At 32.0% G+C, this 22,200-nt stretch overlaps 1 protein-coding gene across 1 annotated transcript in view; it reads right to left on the bottom strand.

Moving 5' to 3' along the window:
• LOC132713457 (aminopeptidase N-like) overlaps nt 1-22,200 on the bottom strand; it is a gene marked incomplete at its 3' end in the record, with an annotated part of 57,067 nt that overhangs the window by 17,793 nt on the left and 17,074 nt on the right. Inside the window, 3 exon segments of the mRNA XM_060696065.1 lie at nt 3,125-3,236; nt 3,649-3,918; nt 4,173-4,490. Coding sequence (XP_060552048.1) covers nt 3,125-3,236; nt 3,649-3,918; nt 4,173-4,490 — 700 coding nt within the window.

Genomic DNA, 22,200 nt, shown 5'->3' with positions numbered 1-22,200 from the left:
AATATGATGTATCAGTCGCCTAAATTTTTGTTTGCTTTTTGAAAAATATCATTTTCTACATAGGTTATTAGAAATGGACGGTTACTTATTCAATTATACTTGGTTTTACAATGATGTGATAACTTTGAATTATTCTGTTACAAGCTTTTTAACAAAGACTAAATTGGTGGGGCAGGAAATAATTGTATTCATAAATTAGACAACATTTCACTAAAGGTCCAGGCATGATTTTAATATCTAACTATGGTTCGTTGATGAATATCAGCTCTTCTTTCTGTACAATTATCAAGTTATATTATGAACTATTGAAAACAACTTATATCATGCAAACACATTTAATAACTGAATGTATAACATATGATTGTATCTGGCATTTATTGATATTTTAGTACACCCTCTAATGACCTGAAGGAAAACAAAAATACCTTTAATACAATAAATATTTTTACAGTGAAAATTTGCATTAAACGTTATTTGTACTAAACAATTGTCTGATAAATTTACCCCACCCACTTTTTAATTAAGTATAAAACCTTCAACATTTTGTTTTTTTTTGTTACAATTATACAATAAAACATAGTGTTGATTGAATATCAATACACTTTAAGAAACTATGTAACTTTTTGGAATTTTTTGTACATAGACCTAGAAAAAACCATGTTAGAGAAAAATGAAAAAAATGGCACTTTTTCTTTGATTTTTTTTAAAAGATTTTTTTTTTTGTACAAAAAACTAAAAACATGACTAACAATGTGGGTTAACCTAAAATTTGATTTTTTTTCTAATATATTTCACAATTTTTATATTTTATATGGAAATACGCATACCGGGGTGTGCAAAAAATTATACTACAAAAGAGATATTTCAGTTTTCATTAAAATTGGCAGCCATATTGGACATCTTGGATTCTGAAGAAATATGCAAGCTCTAGAAATTGCCCTTAAGAATTTAAATTTTTGAAAAGGGGGGGAAACTAAACCCCTACGGTATATGCATGCTTTGGTGTAAGTTTCAGGTCTGTACAAACAATTGGAATGAATGATCTATTGTGTACATCAATTTATATGGCCGGGCCATCTTGAAAAATGGGCGGCCATCTCTGAATGAGAGCAGAGATATTTTTGGGCCACTTCACTTTTGAAATCTACATGGTCTAACCAGATAAATTTCCTGAAAAGTTTCATGCTTGTATCACAATTTGGCACTATTTTGACAGCAGAGACCTTATTTCCCGCCCCACTAAGGGAGGTCATTGAGTCAAAAACTCAAACCCCTGCGCAGTGGTTCCCCTTTGCTTCGCTTATACAGGACAATTGGGCCGTAAGGCAAATCAAATCAACTGTAAACAGTTTGTTCAGCAAACTGTGGACTAGCTAAAAATTTGGGAAGTAATTTTTTTACCTTACCTTCTTTCAGAGGTGAAATGTTGTGGGGGTATTGAGAAATTGCTAATTTTTTTATGTTTTTCTCACCCACCAGGTTACATCAAAAATTGGTTTCTTTAAGAAGGCATGGCTTCATCTGAAACATGGGAAGCGCTTTTCTTTGCGTCAAAAAGGAGGCAAAAAACGTCGTAGGGTAGATATCTGAAATCAATCAAACGTGGTGTACATCTACCATTAATACGTGTATTTCACCCTGTAACATATTTATGTCCCGGGTGACGTCCTTTTTTAAAAGGATAAGTCATATTTATTACGATGACGTTCAATGTTTACACGCGTAACAGCGACCGCGCGTCAGCACGAGATACATTCACGATAGAATGTTTGAATGTATTTTTATCTTATTCGAGGAAAGAAGCTGAACGTAACATACCATCAATATTTTTCTTTCCTTAAGTTTAAATAAAATTTAATTCAAACGTAAAAAAAACGCACATAGTGTATGACATTAGTATTATAGGTGTTTTTATCACATTTGTCGGAACTTTAATATTTTATTATCTATTTAAAAATGTTAGAGATTAATTTTTTGACTGAAAAATTTTTTTTTTTTTTGGTTTTAATAAAAAAGATTTTTTATTTCTATAGCTTTTAAAATTTTTTTGGAAAAGGAAAACAAACGATGGGACAGAAAAATTTTTTTGGTTAAAAAATTTTAATTTTGGCTTTTTTTATTAAAGGACATTTCCCCCAAAACAATTTTTTTATTTCTTTAAAAAAGGGCAAAGAATTTTAAAAATTTTTTAAAAATTTTTAGATGCTTGCACTGAAAAAAGGATAAATGTAAAATTTTTGCCTTTTAAATACCAAAAGTAAAAAAATGTATTTTTTGATTTCCCATACAAAATACTTTTCACAAAATTACTGTCTTTTTGCGAAAAAAACAATGGGCAAACTTTTTTTTGCATTTATAAGAACACATTTTTTTTTTAGAAAAAGTTTTAAAAAATAAAAAAAAGCATTTCTGATGCATGTGGGCCTTAAAAGGGATAACTTACTATTAAAGCTTAAAAGTTATGCTACTAAAATTGAGGAAAAGTGCATTGTTCGAGTGCTTATAAAATTTTATGTTACAGCTTTTTAGTAAAAGAAGAAGAAATGTTTTATTTATGAGGAAAAAACAACATCTTGGTGTTATTAAGATCTATAATGTAATATATTTGTACTCTATTTTGAGCAGCTATTTCTAAATGAAAATCAAAGGATAAAAACTCGTACATGTATTACTTAGATCAACAAGAAGGAGAGACGGTTTGTCATTGTTTCAGATAGTGTGTCAGATATTAGAAAAAGAGTGTAAGAGTGTTAACAATGGAATAAATTGATTAGTTTAGATACAAACATTTAGTTTTAGATTAACACAACTACTAACTGAAGGGACAGAAAGTCCGTCTGTCTCCGTGAGTAATATACCATTTGCTGAAACAAGATCAAAACTTATCTAAATTATTTCTAAAAAAAAGCCAAGAAAAACGTCCCCATGTCTCGAAGATTTTGTAGCCAAACTTTTTTCATTTTTTGACTTTACAATAAATAAACCGGAACCGGAAATAATGGTGAATCAGTAATTCCGGTGCAACGCGTTTACACGCATTCACAATTTTTATGCGGCATACAATACACGTTTACCAACCACTGTACTTTGGCAATTGGTATCATTTGACAAGATACACGTTTACCTAGTTGAATTACTTTCAATTGGCATATTTGATATTGACGTCATATGCTTCTTTCTCACGAGTGTGACCTCAAACTCGGATTTTATGGCCGGTTCATCCAGACACGGGAACGCTTTTGGGTCAGTCGGCTGATTTGAGTCGTCCAATTAACGAAAGAAAAAAATTTAATTTAATATATTCCCAACTTTTCGGACTTTCCGTAAAAAATCGTAAGGATTTCGAAAAAAAAGGGTAAACCTACTACAAAAATCCCAAAGGGGTTTTGCTGATTTTCTTATTATATTAATTAAATCGACATAATAAGCGAATTAAAAGACTAAAGTAAAATTACATTTTTCCTTGAAACAAATACGTACATGCCATACAAAATACGTCCATCCCATAAATCAAATACGCGTATTCTATAAAACAAATACAAAAGTACGTACATATCCTAAAATATACGTCCATTCCATAAAACAAAAACGTGCATGTCATAAAATAAACATTCATTCAGCAAATTCGTACATTTCATTAAAAAAAACAACAAATACGTGCATTCCATAAAATATATGTGCATTTGAGAAAAAAAATCAATACATACATAGTTTCGTTTCCTCTTGTATATGAGCTGAGATATAATCCGGCCAAATCCGGTACCAATGGTCCAACAAAACTTGTTATATCAACCGTGTAATTTTGTCCCGCCATAAGTTGGTTTTTAGTCTTGATTATCAGAAATTGTCGTTGCGTATCAAACTCATGAGAGTGATATTCATCTTCAACAGCATTTGCATGGGTTACTTTAATTTCTCCTGAAATTAATTACAATATTATTTAAATGTCAAATGTTTTCAGAGAAGAATTGAAATTTTGTGAAAGAACGAAGCTTAGTTTTGTATTCTTAAACTTTGGCTGTTAGTTTTTTATTGTGTGTTTTTGTTGTTGTTGTGTTTGAAATGATATTATGTTGTTGTGTTTTAATTGTGATACGTGATTTTTTTTCTAGAACCGTAATTTGTGTACATGTATACGTTGAGATTTTGTTACAAACATTAGATGCTCTTACCTGTTAGGTTGAGTTTATTTATATGTAGGGTAATGTTGTTTGTACTTTGAACGCATTCGAACAGTATTCTGACCGACCCATTAAAAGTGAACTCGTCCGAGTTCATGGTGTACATATGAGGCTGAAGTTCAACTGTGTACAGCAAAGGGTTGAGAGCCGTAGGGAGCCGAACATCGATAACGGTAGGTGGCGCTGTTGTTGTTGTTGCAGCTGCTGCTGTTGTCGTTTGACCAGCACCGGAAGTGGTTGATCCCTTTGTCGTCTGCGTCGCCGTTGTCGGACATGAAGCGGATGTTCCCTGGTTCGGGCATGCTGAACCTGTAAAAATGAAAGTTTAAATGAATTTTAATTGTAGTATTTTCTAATATGAATTGATAATTACATCTGCCTGAAATCCTAAATAAAAGATAAAATGTGGTTATCATTATGAGTACAATTTTGAGTTCAATTGAACTCGAACACAACTGGAAACCCTCTTTTGGACAAGAAATATTTTACCCAACCAAATTGTTGACAACTCTGTTAACTCGAGTACCTGTGAATGTTTAGACATAAAAATGAAATCGAGGCTAGATGGAGTATTTTAAACATGTCATTTGGAAATTTCGGCCAGGCAAAATATAAAAAACGGGGGTAAATAAATAAGATTGGATCCAGTAATAATTTATACTGTAAGATCACATGATTCAAACGCTCTAAGTTAATTGGTTATATTTTATAATGTGCAAAATAACTGTAAAAATAAAATACTTCAGCGATTTACTAACTGAGACATAAGATACATATTTCTTTTAAATCGTACACCGGAATAAAATATTAAAGGGATCTAACAAACCTATTCCTAGAGCGTTAAGCGCACCAGATAATCCCACAGTATTTAAAGAGTTTTCTTCCTTATTTTCTATAAATAGAATGACGAGCATTACGACGGCCGCCACGAGACAACTAAATCCTAGCAATCCAATAACTGCGCTGAAGAATTTTTTAACCCTGGACATTCCGGACGGCTCAAAATCTATTAAACCAGACCCTATTTTGTCTGTTTGTCGATTCTCCGGAGTCGTCACGTTAAATCCACCCATTTAATTAGTAATGAAATTCAATAGTTTCCTTTTCCTAGTACACGTACACCCAAATAAAGACTCTAAAGTTGTAAGACACAAGCGTGCATTAATCTCAAATCAAAAGTTGCTTGATATCCATTAACATTGGGTATCAAATATAATACAATTTACTATAAAGTAGTTACGATATAATTACGTGAAGCATCGTAAAAAGTCTAATAAACCAGCAGGAGTGTGGTTTGGAAGGGGAGGGGGTGGGGGGAGGCTCTGTCATATCTTACAAAGCTAAGTTAAACTGAAGTAACAGTTCAGGATTCTTAATTAATCTTAATTAATAAAATGCGATGGCCATGTTCGGCAAATTTGGACAATTTCACAAAAATTATCATAGAACTTTAGTCGGGATTTTCCAATTGCATGTGATATCTCAAATTTCCTTCTTTTAGCAATTTTTTTTTTTAAAAAATAAAAGAGCCCAAAACAAAGACAGATATGTTACAGGATTAAATTAGTCCGTTTATAACAGATATTAAAAGTAATATATATCTCTAATGCCCTTTAGCACCGGCGTAAGCGGCATTCAATCTTCAGCAATCAGTTTCTTTTATTAGTGAATGATAAAAAAACAAAGGAATATATAACCACACCCAAACGACTAGAGCGAGAAATATAACAATATTGAAATTATGTCTGGGATAAATTTCTGTACAATCAATAAAAACCTTGTGCTGCAGGATATAAAACTTTGCCGGAGCTGCGCTTTTGATTACACGTTATTTGATTAAATTAGTTATAGCCCGGTAGGGCCTCGATATTGTACACCATATACTAGTAATCAGAGAGATAACAACCATATTGCCCCCGTTTAAAGTCATAATCATGTAATAAGTAGTTATACTGCACTGTTCAAACTAAGATTGTAAAATCATGCCAGATATAGCGCTCCTGACAATGCAAACATTTAAAGCAGCATGCGGAAGCAAACTTTAATAGTGTTATGTAATTATATTGTAATACGAAAACTAAATCTGACAATTCTGGGATAATTTCTTTATTATCATAAATAATATGTTTTCATTAAATGTGACCAATTCTTTTTTTTTTTTTTTTTTTTTTTTTTTTATTTCATTTTTTTCCATTAAACTATAGGTCAGCAGCTTCCACAGATTCACTGAGACGGAACAGAAGATAACCAGTCCTCAACCAAGCCTCTAAAATGGCACGAACAGATTTTTATTTACATTAAGCATTTAATTCATTTTGATTGTTCAATAGAAAACAGGCAAATGTGCTTTCAAGAGGGTGAAATAAAACCCGGGCGTCATGCAAAATGCCTTATAAGAAGTCATAAACAGGATAATGGTGTTCAATGTATCCATGTGAATTAGTTAAGATAAAAAAAAATATTGATTATATCTAAGTCAAAGCTTAGACAAAAGAGATTCACAATTATAAACATGATAATTATAATTATTCAAAGCCTTAGAAAGGGAGGTAAATGCAACAATTTATTATATAAAAAGAAAATGAGTTGTCGCCCCTACTTCACAAGAGTAAGTTTAACAAGGGAAGTAAATGCTACAATACATGATATGAGCAGAATAGGAGTAGTCTCCCTTCGATTTACTGAGTATTTCGTTGACTGATTCGTGACGTCGTTGTTCGATTTCTTTCATTCATCGTTTATTCAATGCCGGTTATAAAATTATTAATTATTTATTAACATTACTTAGTGGTAAAATGCACTTGTACTTTATGATTAATGCTGGTGTGAAATTATTAAAATCTCATGTAAAAGCTAAAATTCTTGATATATTTATTTTCTACCAGTTAAACTGATTTTTCCCTAGATTTATATCCAAAAAAAAAGCAAAGAAAGATGCATATACATTTTTATAATAATGCACATTTGTTAATTTGTTACGGCGAGTTTTACTGGACAATGTGACTTTTTTAATTCTATATACACGTGTTTGTTAATGTTTATTTTAATCATAGAAAAACGATTTTGCAGTACTATTGTATTTACTGTTACCCAGATATTTTACAGATATATAATTATGATATATATATGTATATATGTCCGGGTATGACCGGTTGTTTTTCAATATAACTCCCACCAATCAGATCCGGTTATATTAACTAACAACTAATTTATATGTGACCATATAACCCGTCACAATTTTTTTTAACTTTTTAACTAACAAAATACTCGTATTTGCAATCAATCTTTCTTAAAGGCACAGTATGTCTCAGAAAAGAATAAAATTTTTACTTCCTTAGAAATGGCAAACATTATTTTTATAACATTTAATTCAGGAGCTTGGTACATGCCCGTTATCTGATAAGTGGCATTAAATGTAAAATAATTTGTCACAAAACTAACAAAATGTAAACAAAGTAGTATTTTGACTTTCATACAAAATACTTATTCTCTATAATTGTATTACTTGCCAAAATGCTATATATACAGACGAAAAAGTTGGCTCAGGTAATTGGTAAAATGAGTATCTTTTCAAAAACAATAAAAGTACGCCGAAAATAAAAAGCTTTTTATTTTAGAAATGAAAATGAAACCATTTCCCGACCCATAAGGGGCCTTCAAGAAGCGTAAGGTGCATTCGGCGGCAAATATAATACATTATTTATTTCTATATACACTTTTATAGCTTTAGGGACGATATCCGATATTATTGTATTATTGGCACCGCCACCCCCCCCCCCCCCCACCAACCGCCGAAATGATTTACCATATATACACAGCATTGAATGATATATGACTGTTGATTCACTGTCTTATTTTACAGTGTCTATGAATCAAAATGTATATCTTATCGCTTTATTGTATTTACATTGCCCCCCCCCCTCAAAAAAACAATAGGCAATAAATATTAACTCTCACATGAGCATATATCTAGTGAACGAGCTACCGGATTGATTACTATTGTTTATGAGTTACAGATAGCTGTGAACGTGTGATAGAAACTTGGCACTTTTACAGAGTACTTCAAAATTTATTGTTTAATTTTTTTCCTTAGAAGCGAATGGTTAAAACACAACTTAAAATAGGAAAATGATATTTTAATCCGTAATATTTCATTCTGTTTCGCACAATATTCATGTGTGTTAATTAAAAGAGACAACGCTCGTCCGAATAAGCAGTACCGTTATCTATTTTAAAATAACATAAATTATATAAGTTATGGGGGATCGGATCTGATATTTTTTGTTGTCAGTACAAATTACACCAAAGAGGTAAGTAAACTTAGATGTAATCAAGTGTGAGAAGTGTCAAGATGAATCATGTTCGATTTTAAAACACGAATATTTCAATTTCTTTTAGACGACATTACCGTCCCCACTTCTTAATTATCATAAAAGAAAATTTTCAGATCCGTTTCAATCGTAACCCAATATCCGCTTTCTTTACGCATGCGTGAACTAATTTGCATTTTCATCTAGCATTCATGCGTATTGCATAATTCAAAAAGAAGTCTTTGCAACAATTATTACAAAATTGTCCAATATTCCAGTAAAGGTTTAGTTTAAACATATTTGATAAAGCTCGATTGCGACAGTACAAGTTTTTGCAACTTATATAAATCACATTCGATTCCCCATGTTGGAACCAACCAGTACCGACGTCATATGAAGAAGCATGGTTGTGACCCGAGTGGGACTCGAACCCATGATCCCTTGGTTGAGAGTCAAGGTTACACAAGATACGCAGAGTCTCGCTTACTCATACAATAATGAATATTCACTTCAAAGTCCATTATGTCTCAGAAATGCTGTCAGTTTTTATTTCTCAAAAACTTTTTTTTTCAGATTCCCCCCAAAAAAACAACAACAAAAAAACTACTCATTTGACATATATATAATCTTGTTTGCTTCTTTTGCCCAGATGGTATAATCGGTATAATTACAGTAAATAAGTATTTTAATGGAAGTCAAAATACAACTTTGTTTACATTTTGCTACCTTTATGATTCATTGCTGCATGTTCAGCGTCCCTTCCTTAAGTTGTTAAACAGCTAACATGCTCTAAATCAATCAATTAATTAATTAATTAATTAATTAATTAAACCACTATTAAACTACATGTTTGACCTTTGTAAAGAATTGAAATTATATGGAAAGTTGAGGCATAATGTGCCTTGAATGTAATATATTGAAATGAAAACTGAAAACTGACTGGAATAATTATTGTTAAAGACTTTTACACTTGCGTGATAAATAGGTAAGTAATATAAATATATCTTTTTCCGGCGCTGGGCATTAAAAAGCCCTTAAAACATCTACAGAATGGTTAGTGCTTAACCAGTCGGCAAGCATTCAGTGGTTCGTAAAATCTGTTATTATTATAGGGCTGCTTTTTCGATTAAATGGTAAGTTGAACGACCAGGAAAAAACGGATTAAAAAGTATGGTGCATGATAATGGACATCAGCCTTAATAAAAGTTCATGTTGTTGGAATGTTGATATACTTCCAACATAAGCTATTGGCCCTCCCCAATCACTTGTAATTCATTTAAGTGCTAGCTAAAACCACGGATTTATATTATGTAATATAAATCCGTGCTAAAACTATGTGTTTGCTTCCATAGAAATACAACACATGATACATAAATAAACATTACACTAAAATATGAATACATGGAGTTATTTTGACGCTATATATCACTTTTTTATATACCACCGTAGCGCAAAATATAGTTCGGTGCCATTTAAGTTATTCAGACCAAAACTTACAAAATTAGTTAAATGTACGTATATACATTTTTAATAAAAGAAAAAATCACTTTAAAAGTTTTATATATAAATAATAATACTATAAACAACCTTTTTTTTTGTTTTTTGTTTGTTTTTTTATGGGGGGACTGGGGTGCTACCTTCGTTATGTTACGACTACTCTTTATTTGATAATTAAAGAAGTCTAGCATGACAAAGTCACTTTGTTGGGTGGTCAAGTATGTAAAATATATTAAAATTTCAGCAATTTGTAAATGGTTGAACGTTTGTTAAATTTCTCCCGGTTTTATGTTAAAGGAGTTTGGCCCAAATACATTGAATTTAAAGCCACATTATGCCTCATAAATCAATATCTTTTTAATTCTTTAGAAATGTCAAACATCTGTTAAATAGTGTTTGAATAATGGATTTAGAGCATGTCTAAAATAAACTTTGGAAAAGAAGTTTAATAACTGGCGAAAATAGCGCTGAATGTGAGTAATGTGTCGTAAAGGTACCACATTGTAAACAAAGCAGTATTTGACTTCCATACAAAATACTGATTCACAATAATTATACCGATTGCCAACATAGCTATAGTTACAAAAGATAGTCTATGACCAAAGTCTATTTTTTTGGCAAACGAGTATTGCATCAAAAACTGTAACAAGATACCAAGAAATAGAAGTTTTTGATAGAAATAAATGGTAGCATTTTTGAGGCATACTGCGCCTTTAAAAACAGATTTTAGCTATTACTAAGTAATATACAAATATATGAATGTATATACATGCTTGACCTCTTGTTTAACATACGAACAGAAGATATTTTAAAATATCGTTTAATCTTTTTGCTGGTATTACAATTAGTGTAAGTCCTAGTGTGATTTATCGCCCGTCTGGCCTTCTGGTCGAAAGATCTTTCGCACGATGCTGTCAAAGTTAGAGTTCTTATAATTCCCTTTGATGATTTATTTGAGCACGTTTTTATTTCTTTGTTTTCTGTTAAAGCAGAATGCCTCCAGATTCATGTTAATTTTCGTGAAAATTTTGGAAATGTATTTAAAAGTTAAATATTGTGAGGTTAACAAATAAAGTAATGTGTATATTGCAATCGGCACTAACAATCCACGTAAATTATTCAAAAGTCAAAAATGCAAAAACAGCCCTTACTGCGTTAGTTACGCAGTAGAAATATTGTGATTAAATACTGCAAAATCAGTCTTAAACAGCACAAATATATAACTGGGATCTTGAATGTTTTTACTTTTCTTAAAAGTTTAGAGTATTTTTCTCAGTATTGATTTTCTTGAAATATTTTGGCTCATCTGGAGTCGTGCACCTTTAATATATTGAACATGGTAGCGAACATACAGAAGTTCAGAATGTTGTTGACAAGCCAATCTTTATAATACATATCTTTAGTTAAGGGATATATAAATGTGTTCAACTTTTACATGTATATACTTATAGACATGTATATAGGCATAACAAAACGTGTATAATATTAGTTATAAAGATTGTTGACAGGTTATATGGCCCTATATAAACGGCTGTTCGTAAATATAACCAGAGCCGCTAGGCGAGTGTTATATTGCAAACAACCGTTTATATAGGGCCATATAACATGTCAGGATTTTTTTATAACGAATTTATAATACAACAAGCATTTTTTTGTTTTGAAAAAGTAAGATATCTTCATAAATCGACAGCAGCCGTGTATATAAATCTATATACATGCACGTCACGATTATCCAATGAAAACCGACGTTACAAACGTGCAGTATTATAATAAAATTTATTTATTTTAAACTTCAGTAGTAAATGTATTATGTAAAACAAACCGTCTGAAAACACCAATTTTTTTTGCTGTTAAAATATATCTAGAAAAGGTGAGCGTTTAGAAGTATTTAAACCTGACTTTTACCCATAAATAAACTTTGCATGATCAAAGAGCATGGTAATAGAAATATTTTAAAGGTGCATGCCTCAAAAATAGTCAAACTATTTCAAGAAAATTAACCTTGACAAAAATGTTAAAGAAATTATTTTAAGAGAAGTAAAAACATCACAATTCAAGAAACAATTTCTATTTTAAATGTAATAAGTGACTGACTGTACTGTATTTATCGCTATATTTCTACAGCTTGAATAACGTACTAGGTTACTTACGTGCTGCGTGCTAAACGTACTGCGTGACTTACGCAGTTTAGGGATATATTTGCAATTTCTAACTTTTTTTGATAATTGTCGTAGATTTGAAGTGCCGTTTGCAATATGTATATTACTTTCTTCGTTCACTTGACAATATTTCACTTTTTTTAATGCATTTTTTAAAAAATCATAAAAATTCTCACGAATAAGGCATGCTGCTTTAGGTGAAAAATATAGGACATCACCGTACTCTGTCAATGGTAAATAATATATATTATGAGGTTATTAAAATCATTTGAAACTCACTGATTAGTGACAGTCACACTTGGGATGTAGCATTTGATAAAATATTAAGGTTTTCATCTATAAATTACAGGGGGGGGGGGGGGGGGGAGAGAGAGAGAAAAGCTTAAAGCCAGGTTTTTAACCACCTTTGCTTGTAGATAACTTAATTGGTTATATACATTTGCATTTTAATTAGAAAGGGAGATGTGTCCGTGATGCTCGTTCGCCTATTCAAAAATGTTTTCGTTAATGTTTTCGTTGTATAAAAAGAGACAAGGTTACCTACTTTAAACATCATAAGATAAAAGTTTACTAATTTGCATATCGACTGTAAAGTGCAAAATGTTAGAAAAGATGTTTGCTGGCAAAATTAAATTAGCCAAAATTGATTAGCCGCGCCACGACAAACCCAACATAATGGGTTTGCGACCAGCATAGATCCAGACCAGCTTGCGCATCCGCACAGTCATGATCAGGATCCATGTTGTTTGCTATCAGTTACTTTACTTGCAATAGGATTTGTAAGCAGACAGCATGGATCTTGATCAGACTTCGCGGATGCGCAGGCTGGTCTGGATCCATGCTGGTCGCAAACGCACTATGTTGGTTTTGTCATGACGCGGCTAGATTTTACGTTTAAATGTACATGTATATCAAAAATCGAAAATATGAATCGTAATTATAATGTCATGAATTTTTAAATAATGTTTTTAGGGCATGCCAGATGTTAACTGAAAAAAGTAGCACTAAATGAGAAATGTTTTGTCATAAAAGTAGCAAAATGTAAACAAAATACTATTTTGACATCCATACTAATTCACTATAACTGTACTACTCTAAAAACCAACAAAAGAAAAAGAAGGTTCAATAAATTAGCCAATGAATTACTTTTTGGAAATTATAAAAGAACACCACTTCAGATAAGATAAGAGCATTTCTTTGGTATAATGGGCCTTTAAAATAAGCAGTGATTAAACAGCGAACAGTGCAGGCCATAATCAGAATGATGGCGCCGACAATCAGGATGGTCTTGGCCTGAACTGGTCGCATTTGTGTATACATGTTTCGAACAAAATTAGAATAGAAAAAACAAATTATTTTAAATATATGCAACACTTCCTGCGTGATTTTATATAAACATGGGTACAAGTGAACTCTTCCAACATTTTCGCAATACATGCCATTTCATTAAACCAGCCATCCGGCAAATTTGAAAAATAAATTTAACGTACCAGCACGGTTTTCGCGTGATTTAATACAGTTTTTAGATCCATCAAAGAAGTGTTTAGGACTATATCTTACCACACAAACATTTTGTTTTATATTGTGCTGAACAAAAAGAATGCGTATTCCAATATTAAACCTTAAGATATCAACTTTATGAACGTGATACATTTTGAAATATTAGACCATCTTCGTGTAATAAAAATAAATTCTTTCATACAGTTTCATAAAAGATTATCTTTCATTACATGAGTTCATTAATTTTCAATGAAGAAAAAACCTTTAGATCTTTATTCTTTTTTTTTCCTTACACGCACAAACAATTAAATAAATATCTTGAGGTGCCTTTATTAACGTTTTTATCTTGATTTAAAGTCTAACAAGGAACCTAAACTGGATGAATTTTATTTCTTTTAGTGTGTGGCGCATGCACGCGAAATCGTCGCTTAACCTTGAATAATTATTTTTGTTAGAGGATATTTATTTCTGTTTATTTCTGTTTTTCTTATGCAATTAAATAACTGCTCTGCCTCTGGGAAAAAGGGGAAAGGGTGGGGGGAAATAAGCTGATATTTAACTCAAAATTGCCCGGCACTACCAGCGCAAACCGGTTTTGTTTTTGCGCCAAAAATGTCGGGGAATATGTTCAGGTCACAGTGTGGGGCATTTTGGGGCAATTTTACTATTTGACTGTCTTCAAAAGGCAAAAATTTATAGGGAGTTGAAATTTCTAAAAGTCCCTAATATTCCCCGCTGGTGATAGCCGGTGTAACAATTGACTGTTGGATAGTTGTTAAAAACGTGGATGGTAATGAAATATGCAATTGTATTATAGTTTTGGAGATCTTTCTATTGAAAATGTGTGAAATATAAATCGTATACCAATACATGCACAGTGCGTTTACTGGTGTGCAGGTATCAGTTATATGTACTCCACTAACTGCGCTGTAGGTTGGGAATAAAACGTTTATTTGATGAATATTATTTTTTTTTATTATAGAATAATTTATTATCTGTTCTAAATAGATATGCTTTATCGCTTCATGTATCTAGCACTTATCAATATCATCGACATACATATTTCTTCCCAGGTTTCTTATCAGCATGATAATTTATGATAATAAATACCATCCGCTATGGATCAATTCACTTTAAAACATTACCAACACCCGTGGTGTTGGTAGTTTTTATTACGGATCACGGCAGTTAGCCACATTGAATTTACCAAAGCTCAGTTCAGCCATCGTTCCTGGCCAAGCTGTCAAGCAGTTTACCAGTACTAGTTGCCTTCACTTTCGCAAGGAACTGATTATTCAAATGGCTACCTTTTACCCAAATATACCCTATTATCATAAACAAATAGCAGCAAAACAGATAGCGTTATTTGTTTATGTACATGATTTATTACCCTCTTTAAAGAGACCACTTGAAAACCAATTCCAATATGAATGATCGCATTACATGTATTTTATATGTTCAAAATAGAGAACATATTATTTAAATCGGATTTCAGATGTATATTTGTATACATGTCATTATAAGATATTAGATTAAAATCTACATTAGAGCTCATTCTAATAATAGAATACTTTTGTCTTATTAAAGCGACACGCCCACAGTTGAGTATTAATTTGAATATCAAAAAAAAAAATCAAAATCCAAAATAATCGAAGTAAAACAAAAGAAAAATATATTTAAAAGTTGAATATCCAAAATAAACAAATTAAGGAAAATATATATTTTAAAGTTAAAATTGAATATCCAAAATAACCAAACTTATGAAAAATATATTTCATATCGAAAGAAACACAGAAATATTTTCAAACAAAGATATGGATGTTTTATGCAAATTATGTAAAATTTACAATATCACCAATAGTTGTTGCTAACGAAGTATACCCCGTTGCTAACAGAGTAAGAAAAAAGGTTTACATATTAAGACAAGTTTGACAAGGTTCCAATGGGGGATATATTCCCAAGGCTGGAGTAAATCATAAGAACATGTTTAAGTTTAATGAAACAAAATCTGTTTCACGTGCTACGCCAAAATGTATGTACAGTAATAAGAACATTCAAACGTCATAAACTGAAACCCACTCTCGTCAAGTTCCTGCGTTAATATTTCCGAAGCTAATGGATTGATCTAAGTAAGGTGTTTAATACGTTTTAGCAAAATGTTAGTGTGCAAGTCATCGTGCATTCGCTTTTAAGGAAATTAATTACCATATAAATTTCATACAAGCATTCTGGAAGTACACTTTTTTTTAAAATTCGAACAATATTTCATGCATCAGATAGATAAACCTTTATACACTTAAACGGTGATAAGATGCCCAGAGTCAATAGCGGAAACTGCTTTTTTTAGCTCCTACCAGCGGATAGACCTTCATTCAACATAGACTCCATACAAACATTGTTAAATAGGTTATGTACTTCACCTACTAAGGCTTTGCCTTGAACATTGTTAAACATTCTCAACCTTACAGATAAATATAAATTAAATAATAAAATGAAATATATTTTATAATCAATTAGATTAGATTGTAAATTTAGGATATATCTAAAAACAAAATCGCTAAGGAATTAGTTTAATTATACCTATTTATTTTTAGTTCGCCTGTGTTGGAAGCTTATTGAAACATTTTCAAAACCGTTCCTGTAACCAACCAGTACTAAGCAATGAGTGTAAAGTTTCTAGCTCACGGCGACAACAGCTTGCCCCTGACGGGGTTTTAACACACGCGGTAGCTATCCTGAGATTACTAGTCTGACGTGTTAACCAGTCGGCCACGTGGTGACTCAACAACCCGGCCATGTCGCAACTAACTCGAGCACGTCGCAACTCAATCGGCCACTCCGCCACTCAACTATTCGGCCATGCCGCCATTCATTCGACCATGCTGCCACTCGGTTAGAGATACTACTGATTCGAATCTTAGGCTAAGGCCACACTCAATATCGGTACTTTGATACCTATATGAAGCATCTAAAGACGTGCAGAAATCCAGTGCTCTGTTCCGTATTCATCACGTGACAAGCAGTGATTTTGTGCTAAACCTGATCAAATTAACAAACTAGCGAAACAAGCGTCCAGACGATGTAATGTCTTCTGGGAAATGATATAATGAAAGTATATTGTTCTAAAGGCAAGAATAAGATCGCCGTATACATCTTAAATAACAGTATTGTATATAATTCCAACAGCATTTTATCATTTGATAACGAATAATTGTTTACAATTTTGATGTATTTGATTTCTATTGACAGTTTCTTGTAACTAGGGACAGCCTTTGTCCAGTCGAATATACCGGATTATACAGAATGTATACATACCATTTATGTCTAACAACGAAATTCCGGGAAAAATTGTGATATTCGTTAAAAGGAATCTCAAAATCACAGCGTAACTAACACAACTATTCATTGTTTTCGTTGTTTGCAAGTTTAAACATGAATGATGTATTGCGAGCAGACGTGGCTTTTACTTCCGATCACTGCATCATAATTTGCAAGCTTGCTGTATTCAACTTGTAACACTGGGAATAGATGCGTTCGCGCACTGGTGCACTATTGTTATGGTTTTGGCAATTACTTTTAGCGCTGTAATATTCTTTTTTTAACAATTTCACATGATAAAACCATCAACTCAAATGTGTGTGAGACGTATACGCGTGTAAAGGGCATAATTCAACTCGATAAATACAATATTAATGGCGTAATGCCTGTCGATTACGTCGATTACGTAATTTCCGTAATATGCAATTATAACGGCGTGTGTTTTTTCACGATTACACAACTTCCGCCACGTGGTTGAGTCTCTGGTTTGTTTTCAAGGATGATAAGACGCCGACGCTTAAAATGGCCACTCCTGAGATATTACGAACGGGTATCAAAAGTCAATTATCTATCATTCTTACCAAATTATGGCAATCTTTTATTTTCTCTTTTACTTTATTATACCTTGACTATATCACGGCTAAAATAGGCGTCTGTATGCATTACTTTTCTTTCTTGATACGGCATCGATTTTCATTGGATGAACGTAAAGTAAATATTTTTCTAAATTACCAGTTAAGAAATGTGTCAATGATTTTTTTCTTCGCTGAATGTCGCTATGTGATTAACGATTTCAACATGTTTTTATACTGTCCTATGGAACCGTATAGAAAAGCGAACTGTTCTAAAACACGGAAGGAGACGCTGAACTCTGCTCGGAAAAATATTTAAATTGCAAATCTCTCGCAAGAAAAAAATACAATATCCATAATGCATGAACACAAAGTGCGTGCTATCGTATAAATTCTGAGAAAATGTCTCTGAAAAAAATGTACAGGTTCTGTCAAAAGCTTTTAATAGTCTATGGGATTGCTTGGTTCAGTCTTGTTAGTCGTATTGTATTTATTTCAGACGTCGAATGAACTAGAGCTTGCCTGGGGGCATCATTTTCTCACGCTTTTTGCGTCTTTACGCAACCACCGTCTATATTACACTTTTACTCACGCGCAACTTCTCGGCCCTTTCCGTCAAACTTCGGATAAGGATGAATAATAGCCGACGACGTTCCGATTATGTATGAGAAGTAGGCAGTAGCAGGAGCATCCGATTGCACTTTTACCACGCACCGCGTCGTAAAAAGGTCTATTTACAACAAAGTATCAGTCCAAGCGAACTCACTCGGTGAAATTGGGTTAACAAACTCAAAATAAAATCTACCTTTTTTACCATGTGACCGGGTGTCTATATTAAACTTACATAAAACTCTGTGCCCTTGTGATAAAATAGTTAGTTAAAGCTTTAATTGATATAATTAAAATAAAATATTTTGTTAAAGCTTTAATTGATATCATAAAAATGTGTCATTTATCGCAATTTTATGGAAATAATCCTCCATTTTATTATACATATTAGTTACCTTCTCAGTTTTCTTGTCAGAGAGATAAATTATATATAATCTAACAAAGTTCAATTTTGGCTCCGGTGTCAGCTATAAAATTTAACGATAACGAAGATTTTCACGCGGATGAAACTGGATACAGTCACGGTTTCACGTGAAATATTTTGAACATATTACTACTTTTATAACGTTTTATATAAGGCAACATTTCGTTTCATTTTCTTGATTACACTGTCGGTTACTAAACGAGTGTATTGTATGTCAGTAAAGTTTAAGTTGACTGTGTGAAACACATAAATAACTCCTACAGGTGAAAACTTAATTGAAAAATGAACACCTAGTATGCGGGAGGGCAGACAAACCTGCGAACAAAGGTCATTCAAAGGAGACACATAACAAGGCCTTGAGACAAGTGGTCTTTACTTGGAGGTTCATTGGTTATATGTATTCATTCGAACAGTGGTCTGTTGTTAACAGGGTGATCTTAAATCAAAGGTGGTCTTGTTGTATGTTTCCATAAAAGTTTTCAAGAAACGGTACAACGTAAGAATAACATAGTCGTAAGATTTAAATATAACACGTGCCTTTTACTCTAAAAAAGCAGCTACTTTAGTAACAACAAATGCTAGTCTGGTTCCCGTCGTACTATAAAATTTAGTACTATTGAACGGAGAGAAAAGGGCAGGTAATCCAGACTACAATTTATGCCAGTATTTGTAGGCTAGTCACTCGGCTATTTTGAAAAAGTCGGTTTTCCATAAATATATACATATGAATAATGCCATTTGTCGCATTTAATATCATATTAGACAGAGTCGGTCTACCATACAAATAGGATACACAAGTCAACTTGTTATAATTTGTAAATAGCATATTTTCAAAACAACAACGGTTTGTGAGGATGCGTTTTAATGGTTTATGTTAACGATGACATGTTTTAACAAATAACTCAAAGTTGAATTATTAAAGCTAGCTGTTCGAAGATTGAGTGCAACTTTTTAAAATGTTCATTCGACATTATTGAACAAAACTTAAAAACTATGTTTATAATTTAAATAAAAAATAGTTTTTTACCGAGGTAGATACATATCAAATATCTATTTTTTGATGAAAAATTCATTGTCTTATTTTTTTAATCGTAGGACATACTTACTTGAAATGAAAGCAACTACCTATTATGATCATTTTTACCCGGTATTATCTCCCTTTAAAATTCATAGATGTTAAATTAATAACATACGAATACTTTCCGTATCATGTCAATAAGTATAAACATTTTATCTTGCGTAACAATGCAATAAATTGATGTAGATATCAGCTTAAAATAGAATATATTTGATCATTACTTAATTTACCAAGATATGGTTTGGTTGCTTAGTGTTACGATACACTGGTTCAAATTGCACATGCATGATTTTTATTATCCTTTTTAACAACCTGTGTGTTTAGCTGCCGCCATCCCTGGACGGCGGCATATGTATACGATTAAGATTTGACATTTCTACCCATACACCGGTTTTGCTAAGCCAATCAGAACGGAGAATTGATTACCATATGATTACAAAATGGACGACAAAAGACCCCCTATAAATGGGCGCCTACAGGGCACGCTGTCCGCCATGATTTTTGTCGGGTTGTCTTTTTCAAAGAATTGAAAAGCTTTTTTCATGTTCAAAGCTCCAAACCAGTGAGTAGGCTCCTACGGAGTAAACAGTATATGGAATATATTTCTAAATTGTTAAAGGATGGAGTATATTTCATAAGCCCATTATGTGTTCTGATTGGATATCACCCTCATAGGATATATTCCCCTGGGAATATTTCTTATATCACCCTTGATCAAATAACTCTTGCATAACTTTATATTTATTATTCAGCATTTTTTTTAAGTTTAACTAAACTTTGTTATACATGTAATATGTTTTTGGGAATAAGGGAGATACTACATACGTCCGTATTTTTATGTATAAATGTATACAATCATTCTGAACGGATTTTGTTAAGTTTATTGTTTTGAGCAAACTTAATTTGTAAAAAATAATGATGTGTATTCCTTGGCTGGGTACTTTATAAATATTGTAGTTGTAGGTCTTTCGGAATAATAAAATAAATAACACATGGCTGTCGGGGTGATAGAGGATATTGCCAACCCCTTAAACTGGCTTAAACTGAGGTAATGTACCAGTTCTCGGATGGACATTATCTTCTATCACACCGACAACCATGCGTTATTTATATGATACTGTATCTTCAAACAAGAGTACACATTCACGCATTGTGAAGCATTCAGTCAACGTTGGGTAAGCAAGAAAAGAAGTTTTGTATATATTTGTAATTTATATGTTTACGTATTTATTTTCCTTTATCAAAACGTGATGAAATAATGTTCTTTGCGCTTCCATTTCTGCATTTTTTTCACATTATATGATAAAATATATTTATCATTTTTATTCAGACAGACTTTGGCTAATGGTATGCCCATAATGCATTGAAAAACGCTACCGAAAAAAAATGTTTGGTTATTATTTAAAAACCTCCGTTTTGCTATATTTTCTGATTTACATATAATAGTTGAGCACTATACAAGCACTATATTACATATATGAACTGTGCAAGCTTGCAGAATGTTTTATCCACTTTCATAAAAAATGTTAATTCATTCATAGGCACGTGGAGCCGAATAACTTGAAAAATAATGTGAGATATATAATCCATTTGAAAAATCTCTCAACTGATTTGTTTATTTAATTAACCTAAAGAAAAAAATGAATACTAAAGTAATCTTCTGATTCATTAATCTTCTGATGCATTGACACAAACAGATAAAAAATAGCGTTATTTTTTTAACGTATTTAACAAATAATGCCTTGAGGTGATTTAAAGTAAAGAGAGATTTAAATTTTTATTTCACCGTTTTGAATTTTTCATTCATAATTCTGCAAATGTCCTCAAAATGAATATACTAGGCAGTCACAGGAACAAATTTTTCTCATTATTAAGTATTAAATGATGGTTCTCTAACCTACGTGGGTCAGGTTAGAGCGTTAAGATTTCACAATAGTTGTCACAGTGAACTTTGGAAACGTTAAAGAAATGAATGTCAGGCTAAGACTTGTTTCAATCATACAATATCCACAGTATCTAAACAATCATACAATATCCACAGTATCTAAACAATCATACAATATCCACAGTATCTGTTATTGTACTTTCCAAGGGTTTGTTTAAGTCACATTACTTGTTTTAAAACTACTCGGTAGTTCTGTCAGCTTCTAAATTTTCGTTCAACATATATAGATATATTTACGCTTCAGACCCAAAATATATAAAATTTAATACAGAAATTCATGCTGGGATTAAAAAAATGTCATTTTAGCGTGATTTGAGTCCATAAAAAATCATTTTAATATTTTTGTCATTAACTTGCCTCTGTATCATTTTAAAGGTTTCTCTGTGGTGAAATGCAGTGAAACTTTGAAACAATGGTTACATTATTTATTTGTTAAACATCCATTATACATCAAAAATAAAAGAAAACGTTTCAAAAAGATTTCTCTATTGTGAAATACAGTGAAACCTTGATACAGTCGTTAGATTATTTATTAAAGGCCAATTATCCCTCAGGAATACTATTATTTTCATTTCTCAAAAAGCTTCTTTTTTGTTGTTCAAAAATA

Source organism: Ruditapes philippinarum, unplaced genomic scaffold (genome assembly GCF_026571515.1).
Source record: "Ruditapes philippinarum isolate M1 unplaced genomic scaffold, ASM2657151v2 ctg5092_1_1_1_1, whole genome shotgun sequence".
In the NCBI taxonomy this organism is placed as follows: Eukaryota; Metazoa; Mollusca; class Bivalvia; order Venerida; family Veneridae; genus Ruditapes; species Ruditapes philippinarum.
Note: the sequence above shows the minus strand (reverse complement) of the source record. Positions and strands in the feature narration are given on the sequence as shown.